The sequence below is a fragment of the Mustelus asterias genome, chromosome 26, assembly GCF_964213995.1.
Source record: "Mustelus asterias chromosome 26, sMusAst1.hap1.1, whole genome shotgun sequence".
Classification (NCBI taxonomy): Eukaryota; Metazoa; Chordata; class Chondrichthyes; order Carcharhiniformes; family Triakidae; genus Mustelus; species Mustelus asterias.
Window position 1 is genome coordinate 41,660,098 of NC_135826.1, and position 17,147 is coordinate 41,677,244.

Consider the following 17,147-nt stretch of genomic DNA (forward strand, 5'->3'; position numbering starts at 1 on the left):
CTCAGTTTGTGTATTAAGGAATTCTGTTGTGTAAAATATTAAAATCCACCAAAATTACCATAAACTGAAGTGTCTGTCTTGTATTCCAAAAGGATGGTGGTCATTTTTAATGTCATGTTTTTGACAAACTCTTTCCGTTTCGGTGGCCAATCACAGCCTTTTGCTTTATTCTGGCTAAGAATGAAACTCGATGCCGCGATCGGACAACATTCGGAACAGCGAGATGCACGGTGTTATCGCTGGGCCTGTGATAACAGGTTTTAGCGAGGGCAGAATTTGAGCTCGGGGGGAGGGGGGGATGGTCACAGTGCTGCCGGGTCAAGGCTATGGTGAGAAAGTCAGCCATGATGTGGAGCTGCCGGCGTTGGACTGGGGTAAGAACAGTAAGAAGCCTCACAACACCAGATTAAAGTCCAATTGGTCTATTGAGTAGCACAAGCTTTCGGGGTGTCACTCCTTCTTCAGGTGAGTAAGGAGTTGTGTTCACAAACAGGGCAGAAACAGACACAAACTCAATTTACAAGATAATGGTTGGAATGCGAGTCTTTACAGGTAATCAAGTCTTAAAGGTACAGACAATGTGAGTGGAGAGAGGGTTAAGCACAGGTTAAAGAGATGTGTATTGTCTCCAGCCGGGACAGTTAGTAGGACTTTGCAAACCCAGGCAAGTCGTGGGGGTTACAGATAGTGTGACATGAACCCAAGATCCTGGTTGAAAGCTCTTGCTACCAAATAAACCTGTTGAACTTTAACCTGGTGTTGTGGGACTTCTTACTGAGAAAGTCAGTCCCAAGTACCTGATTTGATCTCAAACACCGGGGCCAGGATTCTCCAAAAAAACCCTAAGGGCGCACTTAGTTGAATGAATCTCCGACACTCTGTGCATCACAGAGTGCCTCAGGGGGATTCATAGAATTATAGAATCTGTACAGTACAGAAGGAGGCCATTAGGTCCATCGAGCATATACCAACCACAATCCCACAGGCCCTATTCCCATAACCCCACGCATCTACCCTGCTAATCCCCCGACACTAAGGGGCAATTTAGCACGGCCAATCAACCTAACCTGCACATCTTTGGACTGCGGGAAGAAACCGGAGCACCCGGAGGAAACCCACGCAGACACGGGGAGAACGTGCAGACTCCACACAGGCCAGAATTGAACCCGGGTCCCTGGTGCTGTGAGGCAGCAGTGCTAACCACTGTGCCACCCCAAAATTAATTGAATTTGAATTCCACCGTCTGCTATGCTGGGATTTGAACCTGTGGCCACAGCCTGTGTCTCCGGATTACTAGTCCAGTGACATTACCCCTCCGCCACCATCTCCCCCATTCACGCCGGTAAGTGGGTGGCAGGGCCTCATCCCTCCCTAGAGGCCAGAATCGGTGTGCTGAACAGGCCACAGCGAGGAGATCGGCAGCTACACATTGCCCCCCCCCCCCTCCCCCTTCCCACCCAATCGCCATGGGAGTCTACGTCTTTCCCCAGACCGTGATCAAATTCTACAATAAACGTCAATGATGGAAAATGTCACCGTTACCTGCCTTTGTTTTTAATCCATTTACCTTTTTAAAAATGAAATTTTCTTCCCAACACCCTCCCCCACCTCAATTGCTGGCCAACCCCACCGACCCCCCCCCCCCCCCACCCCCGGCTAAAGGCCACTGATTCTCCCCGCTCGCTGCGGCTACTCGAGCAGCACAGCGGACTTGGAGAATCCCGGCCCAGATGTTGTCCATGGGCAGGTCTGGCAGTTCGGCCGGAGACAGCATCGCGGGGCCTATTGAGGGAGTGATGGAACACTGGACACGGAAGCAGAGAAAACATGAGGTAAGGAACGGGGTAAAGAATGCCCAAGGCTTCCTTAAGACCTGGAGGAACAGTCCCCCATCCCTCCTCCCGCCTCACAAGAACACTTCAAACACAGTGTATAGATTTCTAAAACAACTGCCTCATGGAATCTATTCCCACACTCCTGGCAGGGAAGATATTCGTGCTCAGACCATGAACTAAAGCTTGGGTCCCCACTTGTTTAAAGAAAGAAAAACAAAGTGCTGGAAATACTCAGCAGGTCTGACAGTGTCTGTGCAGAGAGAAACATCACGTCGAGTTTGACTGCTTCACAAGATGCTACCAAACCTGCTGAGTATTTCCAGAATTTTCTGTTTTTATTTCAGATCTCCAGCATCTGCAGTATTCTATTTTTATCTTTGCTCATGTATCCGGCTGCTGCCAAGAGCAGGTTCACACTGGGACTGTATCAAGGGGCACTGGAATTGGTGGGGGGGAATTATAATTGCCGACATTTCAACTGTTTCGCCCACCCTGCCCTCCCTACCCACCTCCAACCCTCATCTGGCACAGGGAACTAAAATGAAGAGCCGCAGAGTCTAACCAAGAAAGAACAAGGACCTGGGTGAGTGACTAGATTCTTTGGAATATCACTCCACAGTTAACACATTCTTAAATCTTTGTCTGCAAGATGAATCACTTTCCTAATTCTCCCCCCTCACCGGATATGGGAGATGAGGTGAGGATTGGTGGGATATTATATTTCTCTGTGGTCCCCCTTCTCTCCATCTCCACAAAAACGTGTTCCTGTACAATGCACAATTTACCTGAGGATCACTCTTCCTAGCTCTTTGCTGACTCTGCTCTCTGCCGGTGGAGTGCGTCTATAGGCTGCTACTTGCTTAGCTCAGGGATAGTACCACTGAAAACACAGCTCACTGGTTTAAATCTGATTTCCCATTCATAAACCGGGGAGGAGATCGGTGTAAGAAATGGGGATGGGGGTAGGGGGAGTGGGAGTTGGGGTCAGGACTGGAGGTAGGATCTGAGTGTTGCTGGGGGTGAGAGGGTGAGGACTGGAGTTGGGGGTTTGGTGTATGTGACGGATGTGAAGACTGGGACCATGACTCCAGTGGGATGGGAATGAGGTGAGCTAGGTCTGGTGGGATGTGGGAGTGGGCTTGGAATGGGAATGAGCTTTCTTTTTTATTTATTCGTGGGGCATGGACGTCACTGGCTGGCCAACCTTTATTGCCCACCCCTAGTTGCCCTGGAGGGCAGTTCAGAGTCAACCACATTGCTGTGGGTCTGAAGTCACATGTAGGCCAGACCAGGTAAGGATGACAGATTTCCTTTCCTAAAGGACATTAGTGAACCAGATGGGTTTTTCCGACAATCGACAATGGTTTCATGGTCATCAGTAGATTCTTAATTTCAGATAACTGTTATTGAATTCAAATTCCACCAGCTGTCGTGGCGGGATTCGAACCCGGGTCTCCAGAACATTAGCTGAGTTTCTGGATTAATCATCCAGCGATAATACCACTAGGCCATCACCTCCCCTGAACAGGGTTGGGTGTTGGGATGGCGATGGGTTGGAATGGGAATGAGCTGGACAGGGTTGGGTGTTGGGATGGGTTGGAATTGGAATGAGCTGGATGTGGGTATCAGATGTTGGAACAGGAGCTGTCTGCTGCCCTAGTTTCTGTCTTCCGGCTGAGTCACTAACATGGAGGAACACGAGAGAAAGCAGCAAAGATATAATCTAGAGTTTGAATATTGTGCTTACACAGACACTTCCAAACAGCTGACAACACTTGGCATGTGTAAAATTAGAATCAAAGGTAACAGCAAACAGATTCTCTCCCTTTCCCCGAATAACCAGCTCTCACTGAAGTGAAGACAATGTTTATTGATGAATGTCAGATTTACAAATGGAATTGAGCAAATTCTCCCATGGCAAAGAAAAATAAAGTTTCCTTCATAACACGATTAAACATTACAATGTCCGAATATTCGGGTAATTACTGTATCACTGGCGTCTTACTAAATTCAAGCGCTCTTTCCAATTATAGTTGTCAGTGCCTGTTTGGCCTTGCACAGGCTCCGAGGCCTGTTTCTGGTACAGTTCTGTCTGCCTGATCCACCAATGCAATCTCCTATTTCTATAGAGCCTTTCACAAACTCGGGGTGATCCAGAAGTGCCTTCAAGCCAAGCCTTCACTTCATGAATGATAATTCACCTCAGGAGCAACAAGTGCAAGGCCCCCTGGATGTGAGGGAATTACACAGTTGGGTCTAATGTGTCCTGACGTGGTCGAGTACAGTTTGCGCAATGCCCAAGATTACCAAAATAAAGGTTACTAAAGGGTTGGGTCTAGATAATGGTTACAGATGTTGAGAGGGGGATTTAATTGGAGATTAGGAGGGGGGGGGAATTTTCCTATCCCACCCGCCATGGGAATCAGCGGGCGGGGAGCGGACCATGCAGAGGTCCGTTGACCTCGGGCAGGATTTTCTGGTTTTGGGGTAAACACGGCTGGAAAATCCTGCCCTGGGAATGACTTAAACCAAAACAAAAAGGTCGGCGGAAGGACATGGCATCTTAAACCAGAATAATAGACAACAGGTTATGCTGTAGATTTCACACTTGTGTAGGATTTGCAATTTGTGAAGCCTGCAGCTCCTGTTTCTTGTGGGAGAATCTAGAACCGGAGGCACTGTTTCAGAAAAAGGGGTCTCTCATTGAAGATGGATGTGAGGAGGAATTTCTTCTCTGAGGGTCCTTGGTGTTTGGAATTCCCTCCCCTCGTTGGAGGCTACATCAGTGAATATATTCAGGGCTGAGTTCGGTTAGGCTGAGTTTGGTGTTAAGGGTTATGGGGAGACAGGCAGGAAAGTGGAGTTAAGGCCACAATCAGATCAGCCATCACCTCATTGCCTGGTGGAGCAGATTGAGGGGCCGAATGGCCTACTCCTCCTCCTATTTCCTATATTCTAAGGGCAGGGACGAGTTAGAAAATGGCTTTTCCCATTTGGTTGAGTCAGGCACATCATCACCATGGAAACAACAGCAAGGGAGCATAGACATGTGACCCATTCACTACACCCACCCCCCCGTGACAGTGTCCATGAGTGTATAGAGGGGGAGGGCTTACATTGATATAGTGCCTGTTACCTCCACAGGAAAATGATCATAGGTTGCTCTCCGATCATCCTCAAGCTTGGGAACACTGATGGGAAGTGTAACTGAAAATTTCAAAACCAAGATTGATAGATTTTTGTTGGATAAATGAGTCACATCAGGTGGCACAGTGGCGAGCACTGCTGCCCCATAGCGCCAGGGACCCAGGTTCAATTCCGGCCTCGGGTGACTGTGTGGAGTTTGCATGTTCTCCCCGTGTCTGCGTGGGTTTCCTCCCACACTCCAAAGATGTGCTGAACTAAACCAGTCCACTCCCAGCCAGCCTTCTACCTTGCCCCGAGCTCTTCCTAAACTTGACAGCCCAAATCCTAATTCACACCAAGTACCATTCATCCATTGCCCCTGTGCTATCTGAGTGACATTGGCTCCTGGTCTTGATAAACCTTCTCCAACCCTAAAACCGTCCACATTTCTTTACCCCTCCAATCCTGACCTCCTATGCATTCCCGAGTTCTATTGCTCCAACATTGCTCCAATTGTACCTTCAGCTGCTTGGATCCTAAGCTCTGGAATGGGGCCTCTCTATCTCTGATTCCATCTTACCGATGCACCTATTGCTTTGCCAGCTTTTGGCCACACATTCTAATATATTTTTATGTGGTTCCATGTGCATTCCTTTGGTTTTGGCACCTGTGAAACACCTTCGGATATTTTATTACATTGAAGGTTCTCTATAAATTCAAGTTGTTGCAAGGTCAGGTGCAGAAAGTTGCAGGAAAGTGGCCAGAAATGGTCCTTCCTGGCACGTTGCCCCCTGTCACTGTTGAGCAGGTAAGATACCAGCACTAAATCACAAAGCAAACAACTAGGGGTCTCACCATCATTCACGTCGTCATTCTTTGTGGGATCTTACTCTACATAGATTGGCATCTGCGTTCACCTACTTTACGACAGTGACCACCTTCTGAAGATAGTGCTTCAGGGGCCCTGGAGCACTTGGCCATGTCCTGAGGGCCTGAGGGGTGCTGGAGGTCAGGGTAAAATGGGGGTTTTATTGGGGATGCTCAACTCAAACTCAAGTCTGAATCATTGACATTTGGGTCAGCGAGATCGCTGGAACAGACACCCCTTAAAGGTAGAAATCACGTTAAAAAAAATAATAAATCCACTTTGTTTAACAAGAAAACATTTTGTCTCAAACTTTAACCTGTTAAAGTTCAAGAACCAGCAACACCAAAAATTGGAAAAAAATGGACAGTCACAAACAGCCAAGACCCAAACAATTACAGCGGCTTCATGCGCAGAATTAGAAGCTTTTTGTTATCAAATCCAATACAAAGTCCACATTCTAAGGCTAGCCAGCAGGCTTATCTACAAGGTTACAGCTCCATTAGTCCCCGTGATGAAAGGGTTAACCGTGCAATGATGGGCATAGCAGTAAGAAAATGAGTGAGTGAGATGAGATAAACTGGTGAGTAAGTTTGCCAACAGCCAATCAAGCGCCATATCACTTTCCAGAACATTCTCATGCGGTCAAGCCGGTCAAGTCTGGGTTACTTGGGCGGGTACTGAGCAAATGGAGCTTCTTCACTTAAACTGTTCTGAAAGAACAAAATGGAAATGGGTGTAAGTATTTCATTCAGCAGTAAGGCACACAAAACTGTCCTGCCCCCCACCCCTGTCCCGAGAGGGACTGGACACACACTCTTTTCTTCCTGTTTCCCTAGAGCAGTCTAAGTAAGTGTCCCAGGACACCACACATGTAGACAAGCCATCCAATCAACAAGGGGCTAGCTAGTTTGGAGTTTCCACAAAGTTGCAGAGGGAAGGAGGAATGGAGGGAAGGAGGAATGGAGGGAAGGTGGGACAGAGGGAAGGAGAGACGGAGGGACAGAGGGAAGGAGGGTCAGAGGGAAGGAGAATGGAGGGAAGGTGGGACAGAGGGAAGGAGGAATGGAGGGAAGAGGGACAGAGGGAAGAGGGAAGGTGGGACGGAGGGAAGGTGGGACGGAGGGACGGTGGGACGGAGGGACGGAGGGAAGGAGAGACGGAGGGAAGGAGGGACGGAGGGAAGGTGGGACGGAGGGAAGGTGGGACGGAGGGAAGGTGGGACGGAGGGAAGGTGGGACGGAGGGAAGGTGGGACGGAGGGAAGGTGGGACGGAGGGAAGGTGGGACGGAGGGAAGGTGGGACGGAGGGAAGGTGGGACGGAGGGAAGGAGGGACGGAGGGAAGGAGGGACGGAGGGAAGGAGGGACGGAGGGAAGGAGGGACGGAGGGAAGGAGGGACAGAGGGAAGGAGGGACAGAGGGAAGGAGGGACAGAGGGAAGGAGGGACAGAGGGAAGGAGGGACAGAAGGAAGGAGGGACAGAAGGAAGGAGGGATAGAAGGAGTGCCAAAGCTTTCAAATTCTTCAGAGAAATGCCTTGAATTAGGAGCCAAGGCTCTGCCTCTCTGGCTGGCAGTTCCCAGCCCCTCACACCGACAAGCTCTTCCAGTCCTGCCGATGTGAACGGCTCGCCAGACCTGCCACAGGTTAAAATTCCGGCCTCAATTTCAACTCAGTGAGGTTGTAGCGAGGACACGTGAGTGGGGCATTTGGGGGGAATCAGGAGAATGGTCCAGTAGGTCAAGGGTCACACAAAGGGATTCGGAACCAGAGATGGGAGGATTGCAACCAGATAATAAGCATACTCTTGTAGCCAAGAAGCATGCGAGAAGAGTCCAAAACTAGATAGTCACTAGTAAATCTAATAGGGAATTCAGGAGAAACTTCATCATGCAGAGAGTGGGGAGAATATGGAACTCACTAACAGAGAGAGCGATTGAGGTGATTGGAATCGATCCATGTAAAGAACAGCTGAATGAGTACATGAGGGAGAAAGAGGTTTATGCTGATAGGGTGAGGTAACATAGGTTGGGATGTGACTTGTGAAGAAACACCAGCATGGGCCTGCTGGGCCGAATGGCCTGTTTCTGTGCTGTATGTTCTGTGTGAATATAGGAAATGTACAAGAGAAGCTTGCCCAGATACAAGGGGAAGTGATGGCCTAGTGGTATTATTGTTACAGTATTAATCCAGAAACTCAGCTGATGTTCTGGGGACCCGGGTTCGAATCCCGCCACAGCAGATGGTGGAATTTGAATTCAATAAAAAATATCTGGAATTAAGAATCTACTGATGACCATGAAACCATTGTCGATTGTTGGAAAAATCCTTTAGGGAAGGAAATCTGCTGATCTTACCTGGTCTGGCCTACGTGTGACTCCAGACTCACAGCAATGTGGTTGACTCTCAACTGCCCTCCAAGGGCAACTAGGGATGGGCAATAAATGCTGGCCAGCCAGCGATGCCCATGTCCCATGAGTGAATAAAAAAGAATTCATATCTTGGCACCACTATTGCTAGAGTGAAATGGAGATTTCCAACGGTATAACGACCAGTCAGTGCTTGTGTTCACAGTCGAGACAATTAGATATTCCTTTGGACGTGGGACAAAACAAGAGGAAGGTGTGCAAATATCAGCTGTGCATCTGTCAGGATTGGAACAGGAGTGTGGAAATGTATATTTTTTAAAAGGCTACACTTTAAATAGCTTGAATCAGCCCACCATCGACCTGTTTTCCAATGAGTGCAGTATTAGCTGAGACTGATAGGGGGCACCATTGTACCAATGGATGATGGTGATATTCCAATGCAGTGACAGTGTGACCGGTCTACAACACAACTGGAGAATGTGAAGACTGATTGACACGAATGAAGACCGACAGGTGCCTCAGACCCATCCCATAATCAGAATGACGTGAGCACCACAGCCAGACACTTCCTCCCCCTCCCCCTTTCCAGTAGCTTCAGGAAGGGATAGAAAAAGCCCAGAGAAAACGAGCAGGAAAATAATCTCAAAAAATTCCTCGCGAAACCAGTTCAGCGGATTTTAAACGTTCCACGGGCTGGGGCTTGTTTCTCCAGAAATGGATGGGGACTGAGGGAGGAACTGATAGCGAGCTTTAAATAACCAGGGGCTTTGATTGGGTGGGTGTAGAGAGGTTTCCATTTGCAGGGAGTTAGACCAGGACCGGGGACCATAAATCCAATCGGGAATTGAGGAGAAACTTCTTCATCTGGGATTGGTGAGAATGTGGGACTCGTTCCCGTGGAGAGTAGTTGAGGTGAATTGTATTAATACATTGAATGGTAAGCTGGATAAACACATGTGGGAGCTGCTGATAGGATGAGATGGAGAGGGGGTGGGAGGAAGCTCATGCAGAGGATAAACACCAGCATAGGGCAGTCAGGCCGAATGGCCTGTTTCTGTGCTGTAAAAACTTGGTAATATGACAAGGTCAAAGGACATCTTAAAGTGGAAATAAGGATCACCTTCAAAGCTGGTGAGTAGATCTCGACTCTAAGTGGTAACATAAACCAAGTGAGAGCGGGATAGCAACCCAGAATCAAGATCAACTTCAAGGTTTTAATTCCAATGGAGCTGTTTACCAGACTTCAGAATAACACACACTCACCAACATACATGCTCTTGCACACTCTCTCACCCGCACACACTCACTCATGCACATGCATTCTATCAGACACATGCATTCTCACGCACACACACACACACATACACAGTTTCTCACGCACTCAAACTCGCTCTCACACACACATTTTGGTTATGTTACCCCCTTAGCTTTTATTTTACAAGCCTGTGAACTGTGATTATCAAAGAATCCCGACAGTGCAGAAGGAGACCATTCAGCCCATCAAGTCTGCACCAACAACAATCCCACCCAGGCCCTATCCCCGTAACCCCACATATTTACCCCACTAATCCCTCTAACCTACGCATCTCGGGATACTAAGGGGCAATTTAGCATGGCCAATGCACCTAACCCGCACATCTTTGGAGTGTGGGAGGAAACTGGAGCACCCGGAGGAAACCCATGCAGACACGAGGAGAATGTGCAGACTCCACACAGACAGTGACCCAAACCAGGAACCCAGGTCCCTAGCGCTGTGAGGCAGCAGTGCTGACCACTGTGACACCGTGCCGCCCTTGGAAGAGGATTAGAAAGGGGAAGGTGGAGTTGAGCAGCTTCCAGCTGGATGGGAAGAGGAAACAAACCAGGAATTGTGATGTGGAATGGGTGAGGGGGAGAAGAGGGGAAATGTGTTAAAGCACCAGAAAGCAGCAGTAACTCAAAGGTAGAGGAAAGAGTTAGAAAAAGAGGGGGCAGAATACAGGAACATCGGGTTTACAAAGAATATACAGCACCGAAACTCAGCATGTATCCATCGCTCCATAAATAAATCACGGATTTTGGAGAAACCTCTTTACCCAGAGAGCAGGGAGAATGTGGAATTCACTCCCACACCTTAAATGGAAGCTAGACAAGCATGCAGGAGAGTGAGGAATAGAAGGATATGCAGGTGAGGGGCTGGAGGAGACAAGTGTGGAGCATAAACACCAGCACGGGACAGTTGGGCCGAATAGCCTGTTTCTGGTATTACAAAGGAGTGGCAGGGTGGCACAGTGGTTAGCACTGTTACCTCACAGTGCCAGGGACTCAGGTTCAACTCTGGCCTTGGATGACTGTCCGTGTGGAGTTTGCACATTCTCCTCGTGTCCGGGTAAGTTTCCTCCGGTTTCTTCCCACACTCCAAAGATGTGCGGGTTAGGTTGATTGGTCATTGGTAAATACTTGGGGTTACGAGGATAGGGCCTGGGTGGGATTGTTATCAGTGTAGTCTCGATGGGCCGAATGGCCTCTTTCTGCACTGTCGGGATTCTATGAATCTTGGCCCCCAACTCTGGACTTACCCACAAGTGGAAGCACCTTCTCTACATTAACCCTTTCACAGTATTAAAAACCTCGATCAGGTCACTCTCCGCTTTCTCTATTCCATAGGAAAGAACCTCAATATTTTCTGATAGGCAGGGGTGAAATTGGCCTTGAGTGATGGACCTGCTTTCACAACCAGGCTCAATCTCCTTTGAGATTAGCCACACAAGCTCAGTTTCACTCCTGTAACGCAAGGGGAGAATACTGTTCATGACGAGAACACAATGCAGATCTCGTTATCAACACTGCTGGATCTTTGCAGATATCCGCAGAAATACAGAAAGAATTGAGTTTAGAAATCGGGAGATAATGCTGCAGCTGTATAGGACCCTAGTCAGACCCCACCTGGAGTACTGTGCCCAGTTCTGGTTGCCTCATTACAGAAAGGACGTGGAAGCCATAGAAAGACTGCAGAGGAGATTTACAAGGATGTTGCCTGGATTAGGTGACATGCCTTATGAGGATAGGTTGAGAGAGCTAGCTCTTTTCTCCTTGGAGAGGCGAAGGATGAGAGGTGACCTGATAGAGGTGTATAAGATGTTGAGGGGTATTGATAGAGTGGATTCTCAGAGGCTTTTACCCAGGGCTGAAATGGTTGCCACAAGAGGTCACAGGTTTAGGGTGCTGGGGAGTAGGTACAGAGGAGATGTTAGGGGTAAGTTTTTCACTCAGAGGGTGGTGGGTGCGTGGAATCGGCTGCCGGTAGTGGTGGTGGAGGCGGATTCGATAGGGTCTTTTAAGAGACTTTTGGATAAGTTCATGGAAGTTAGTAAGATAGAGGGTTATAGGTAAGCCTAGTAGGTAGGGACATGTTCGGCGCAACTTGTGGGCCGAAGGGCCTGTTTGTGCTGTAGCTTTTCTATGTTCTATGTTCTAAAATCTGAGACCCTTCACCCCACGCCCTGCCCCATATGGGCGGGGGGCGGGGGGGGGGGGGGGGAGGGGGGGGGCGGGGAGTCGTGTTGGGTCAGTTGAAATCCATGGTCATTATTTGTTCCTGCTCCAGCCACTCCAGACCATGGATGGAAATTCATTCCCATCATCCTCTCGAAAGATATAACCTGTAACTGGGCGGGAAGGAAGGTCAAACCATTGACCATTCAAGTAACAAGAGTTACATCTTGTAAACAGCTCACTGTGAGAAAGGAAACACTCTGCCAACTCCAGATGAAATGCTGATTGGGCCGATTGGCTCTAGTCAGGTGATATTGTGGCTAAAAAAATATTCTTAAAGGGGATGTGTTCAGCATCACAGCTGGACCAAGTCCTAGGCTGGAATTTTACCGCCCTGCCTACCACGGGAATTGGAGCAGACGAGAGGTGAACCATGGAAAGGTCCATTAACCTCGGGCAGGATTTTACAATTTCAGGATGAGTGAGGCCACAAAATCCTGCCCCCTAGTCTCAGCCAATGATTTGGCCGCAGCTGGGGTAGTGTGTGCAGTTCTGGTCACCACATTATAGGAAGGATGTGATTGCACTGGAGAGGGTGCAGAGGAGATTCACCAGGATGCTGCCTGGGATGGAGGGTCTGAGCTATGAGGAAAGATTGGATAGGCAGGGGCTGTTTTCCTTGGAGCAGCAGAGGTTGAGAGCAGGCCTGTGAGAGGGGCATAAGATTGTGAGGGGCAGAGATAGAGTGGATAGGAAGGCAGTTTTTCCAGTAGGGTGGAGGGAGTCTGGAACTCACTACTTCAAAGGGTGGTGGAGACAGAAACTCTCGTAACTTTGCACTGCTGTAAACTTCAGGGCTATGGACCAAGCACTGGAATCCCTACAGTACAGAAGGAGGCCATTCGGCCCATCGAGTCTGTACCGACCACAATCCCACGAAGGCCCTATTCCTGTAACTCTCATTTACCTTGCTAATCCCTCTGACACTAAGGGGCAATTTAGCATGGCCAATCCACCTAACCCGCACATCTTTGGACTGTGGGAGTACCCGGAGGAAACCCACGCAGACACAGGGAGAACGTGCAGATTCTACACAGATAGTGTCTCAAGCCAGGAATTGAACCCGGGTCCCTGGCGCTGTGAGGCAGCAGTGCTAACCAATGGGATTAGTGTAGCCAGATCTTTATTGACCAGCATGGACATAAGGGGCCATAGATCCATAGAACCCCTATGTGCAGAAAGAGGCCATTCAGCCCATCGACTCTGCACTGACTTCCTGAATGAGCACACTATCCAGTCCCTCCATTCCACCCTGTCCCAGTAACTCCACACATTTCCCATGGCCAATCCACCTAACCTACACATCTTGGGACATGAAGGGGCAATTTAGCATGGCCAATCCACCTAACCTAAGGGCGGCACGGTAGCACAGTGGTTAGCACTGTTGCTTCACAGCTCCAGGGACCTGGGTTCGATTCCCGGCTTGGGTCACTGTCTGTGTGGAGTTTGCACATCCTCCTCGTGTCTACTTGGGTTTCCTCCGGGTGCTCCGGTTTCCTCCCACAGTCCAAAGATGTGCGGGTTAGGTTGATTGGCCATGCTAAAATTGCCCCTTAGTGTCCTGAGATGTGTATGTTAGAGAGATTAACGGGTAAAATATGTAGGGATATGGGGGTAGGGCCTGGGTGGGATTGTGGTCGGTGCAGACTCGATGGGCCGAATGGCCTCCTTCTGCACTGTAGGGTTTCTATGATTCTATGATTTTCTATGAACCTGCACGTCTTTCGGACTGTGGGAGGAAACCGGAGCACCCGGAGGAAACCCACGCAGACTCAGGGGAGTACGCGCAAACTCCACACATTCACCCAAGGCCAGAATTGAAGCTGGGTCCCTGGCAGTGTGGGGCAGCAGTGCTAACCACTGTGCTGCCGTGCAGAATGGCCTCTTTCTGCGCTGTAAGCATCCCTGAATCTATGGGTCATTTTTTAATGATATAAGAACATAAGAAATAGGAGCAGGAGTAGGCCATCTAGCCCCTCAAGCCTGCTCTGCCATTCAATAAGATCATAAGGACAGATAAGATATAAGGACAGGAGGAATAGGAGCAGGCGACCATTTGGCCCATCGGGTCTGCTAGGCTATTCAGTAAGATCATTGGCTGATCTTCCACCTCATCCCCACCTTCCTGCCCACCCTCTTATTGCCCAAAGGTTATTGGCTCAGTCCTGAACGTTCTCAACGAATAAGGATCCATTGCCCTCTCAGGCCGAGAATCACGAAGATTCCCAATCCCTTCGAAGAAATTTCTCCTCTTCTCTGTATAAAATCCTCCTATCTGTGTTCCAGACTCTGCACAACTAGAGTAGGGGATTTTCACAGTAACTTCATTGCAGTGTTAATGTAAATCTACTTGAGACACTAATAAATAAACTTTATTGCGTACAGTTCTGGCAGTCAAACCCTCTCAGCACTTCTCCCGTTTCAATGAGATCACCTCTCATTTCTCTAAATGCCAGAGAACAAGGGCCCATTCTACTCAATCTCAGGGTAAGAAAGCTACCCACCCTAGCCCGGGAAGAGTTGAGAATTACAGTTAACAATAACTCGGATCTGGATGCACAGGGCACAATTTCAAAATTTGCAGATGACACATGGAAGCATCACAAACGGCGATGAGAATTTATTTTTATTTTTTCACAGGTTGTGGGCATCACTGGCTGGGTCAACATTTATTGCCCATTCCTAATTGCCCTTGAGGAGGTGATGGTGAGCTGCCTTCTTGAATCACAGTAAGAAGTCTCACAACACCAGGTTAAAGTCCAACAGGTTTATTTGGTAGCAAATACCATAAGCTTTCGGAGCACTGCTCCTTCGTCAGATGGAGTGGTCTCTGTTCTCCAACAGTTGCACTGTAACAGTTGCACTCCAACAGTTCTCCACTGTTGGAGAACAGAGACCACTCTATCTGACGAAGGAGCAGCAAGCTCCGAAAGCTTATGGTATTTGCTACCAAATAAACCTGTTGGACTTTAACCTGGTGTTGTGAGACTTCTTACTGTGTTTACCCCAGTCCAACGCCGGCATCTCCACATCATGGCTACCTTCTTGAATCACTGCAGCCCATGTGGTTAGGGAGGGAGTTAGTTGCAGGATTTTGACCCAGCGACTGCAAAGAAACTGCGATGTATTTCCAAGTCAAGACAGTGAATGATTTGGTGGGGAACTTTTAGGTGGCGGTGTTCCCAGGTATCCACTGCCCTTGTCCTTCTCGGTGGCAAACTTCAAAAGAACTTAGACAGGCTGGTGGAATGGACAGTAAGTGGGAAATTTAATTGAGAAAAGTGGGCGGCACGGTGGCACAGCAGTTAGCACTGCTGCCTCACAGCGCCAGAGACCCAGGTTCGAATCCCGGCTTGGGATACTGTCCGTATGGAGTTTGCAAGTTCTCCCCATGGGTCTCCTCCGGGCCCTCCAGTTTCTTCCCACAACTCCAAAGATTTGCGGGTTAGGTGGATTGGCCATGCTAAATTGCCCCTTAATGTCAGGGGGATTAGCAGGGTAAATATGTGGGGTTTTGGGGACAGGGCCTGAGTGGGATTGTGTTCAGTGCAGGCACGATGGGCTGAATGGCCTCCTTCTGCACTGTAGGGATTTTATGAGAAGTGTGAAGTTATTTACTTTGGTTGGGAGAATGAGGAGAGGCAAATAAATTAAAGGATATAAGTCTAAAAGGAATGCAGGAGCATAGAGACCCGGGGGTATATGTGCACTAATCGTTGAGGGTGACAGGGCAGGTTCGGAAAGCACTGAAAAGCAAATGGGATCCTTAACTCAATACATAGAAACAAGTTTATAAAAGCAAGGAAGTTATGAGAAACTTGTATCGAGCCCTGTTCAGCCACAACTCCGTCAAATTCTGAGCACCATCCTTTAAGAAGAATGTGGAAGTATTGGAGAGAACACATTAAAGAATGAGGAACTTCAGAAATGTGGGTATGTGGTCAAACCTGCATCTGTTTCTCTTGAAAAAGCAAAGGTTAAGAGGAGATCATGAGGGGGTCTGGACAGAGCTAGATAGAGGGGGCAATTTTCCCATCCTGACCGCCACAGGAATCGTAGCAGACCGGGAAAGGGGGGGATTGTCGATGGGGGGGGGGCACCCGACCATGCAAAGGTCGTTGACCTCGAGCGGGATTATCCGGTTTTGGGGCGAGCGTGGCCGGAAAATCCCTTCCCAAGGTCTAGAAAGAGAGAAACTGTTCTCATTGGCAGGAGAGTCGAGAGGCAGAGGACACTGATTGGTGAAAGAAACAGCAGCAACATGGGAAAACCCCTTTTTTGTTTTGAGGCAGCGAGTGGTTTAGGATCTGGAACTCACTGCCTGAAAGCTGCGGCAGGCAGATCCAATCAGCACTTTCCTAAACTCTATTGGGTAATTATGTGAAGTGAAAGAATTTGCGGGTCTAAAGGTGGGCGGGAGAGTGAGTTGCTCTGACAGAAAGTTAGTGCGGCCAGAATAGACCGAATTGCCTCCTCCTGTGCAGCTACCATTCTATAATTCCAACGGGTTTTCTGCCCTCCAGGGCGACACTGGAATGTTGAGGAATGAGAGATTGACATCTCGGACACTGCTTTGAACAGCACCGGGAGGAGACTAAGCGGGCGTTAAGTTGCTTTAATCCTCAATATCTTTGCACATTTTCATTTGTTCAACAGGAAAAGGCAATTGGAGATGGGGGAAGGAAAAGACAGTTAGGAATCATCCAATCAGATAACAACAGGTCAACTCGCTTTCTGATTGGTCGTGGTAAACGTAGGCGCTGTGAGGATGGACATAAGAACATAAGAAATAGGAGCAGGAGTAGGCCATCGAGCCCCTCGAGCCTGCCCCACCATTCAATAAGATCATGGCTGATCTGATAGTGGTTTAGTTCCACTTACCCGCCCGCTCCCCATAACCCTTAATTCCCTTATTGATCAGAAATCTATCTACCTGTGACTTAAACATATTTAACAAGGTAGCCTCCACTGCTCCAATGGGCAGAGAATTCCAGAGATTCACTACCCTCTGAGAGAAGAAGTTCCTCCTCAACTCTGTTCTAAACTGACTCCCCCTTATTTTGAGGCTGTGTCCTCTAGTTCTTGTTTCCTTTCTAAGTGGAAAGAATCTCTCTGCCTCTACCCTGTCTAGCCCGTTCATTATCGTATATGTCTCTATAAGATCACCCCTCAGCCTTCTAAACTCCAACGAGTACAGGCCCAATCTACTCAATCTCTCCTCATAAGCTAACCCCCTCATCTCCGGTATCAACCTGATGAACCTTCTCTGTACTCCCTCCAAAGCCAATATATCCTTCCGCAAATAAGGGGACCAAAATTGCTCACAGTACTCTAGTTGCGGCCTCACCAGTACCTTGTACAATTGCAGCAAGACCTCCGTCCTTTTATACTCCATCCCCTTCGCGATAAAGGCCAAC

At 48.6% G+C, this 17,147-nt stretch overlaps 1 protein-coding gene across 1 annotated transcript in view; it reads right to left on the reverse strand.

Moving 5' to 3' along the window:
* Window positions 1-3,685: 3,685 nt before the first annotated feature.
* LOC144479634 (uncharacterized) overlaps window positions 3,686-17,147 on the reverse strand; it is a 29,786-nt gene continuing 16,324 nt past the window's right edge. The window contains exon 5 of the mRNA XM_078198598.1: window positions 3,686-6,539. Within this exon, the coding sequence (XP_078054724.1) occupies window positions 6,492-6,539 (48 nt within the window). The 3' untranslated portion in view covers window positions 3,686-6,491. The remainder of the gene's footprint in view (window positions 6,540-17,147) is intronic.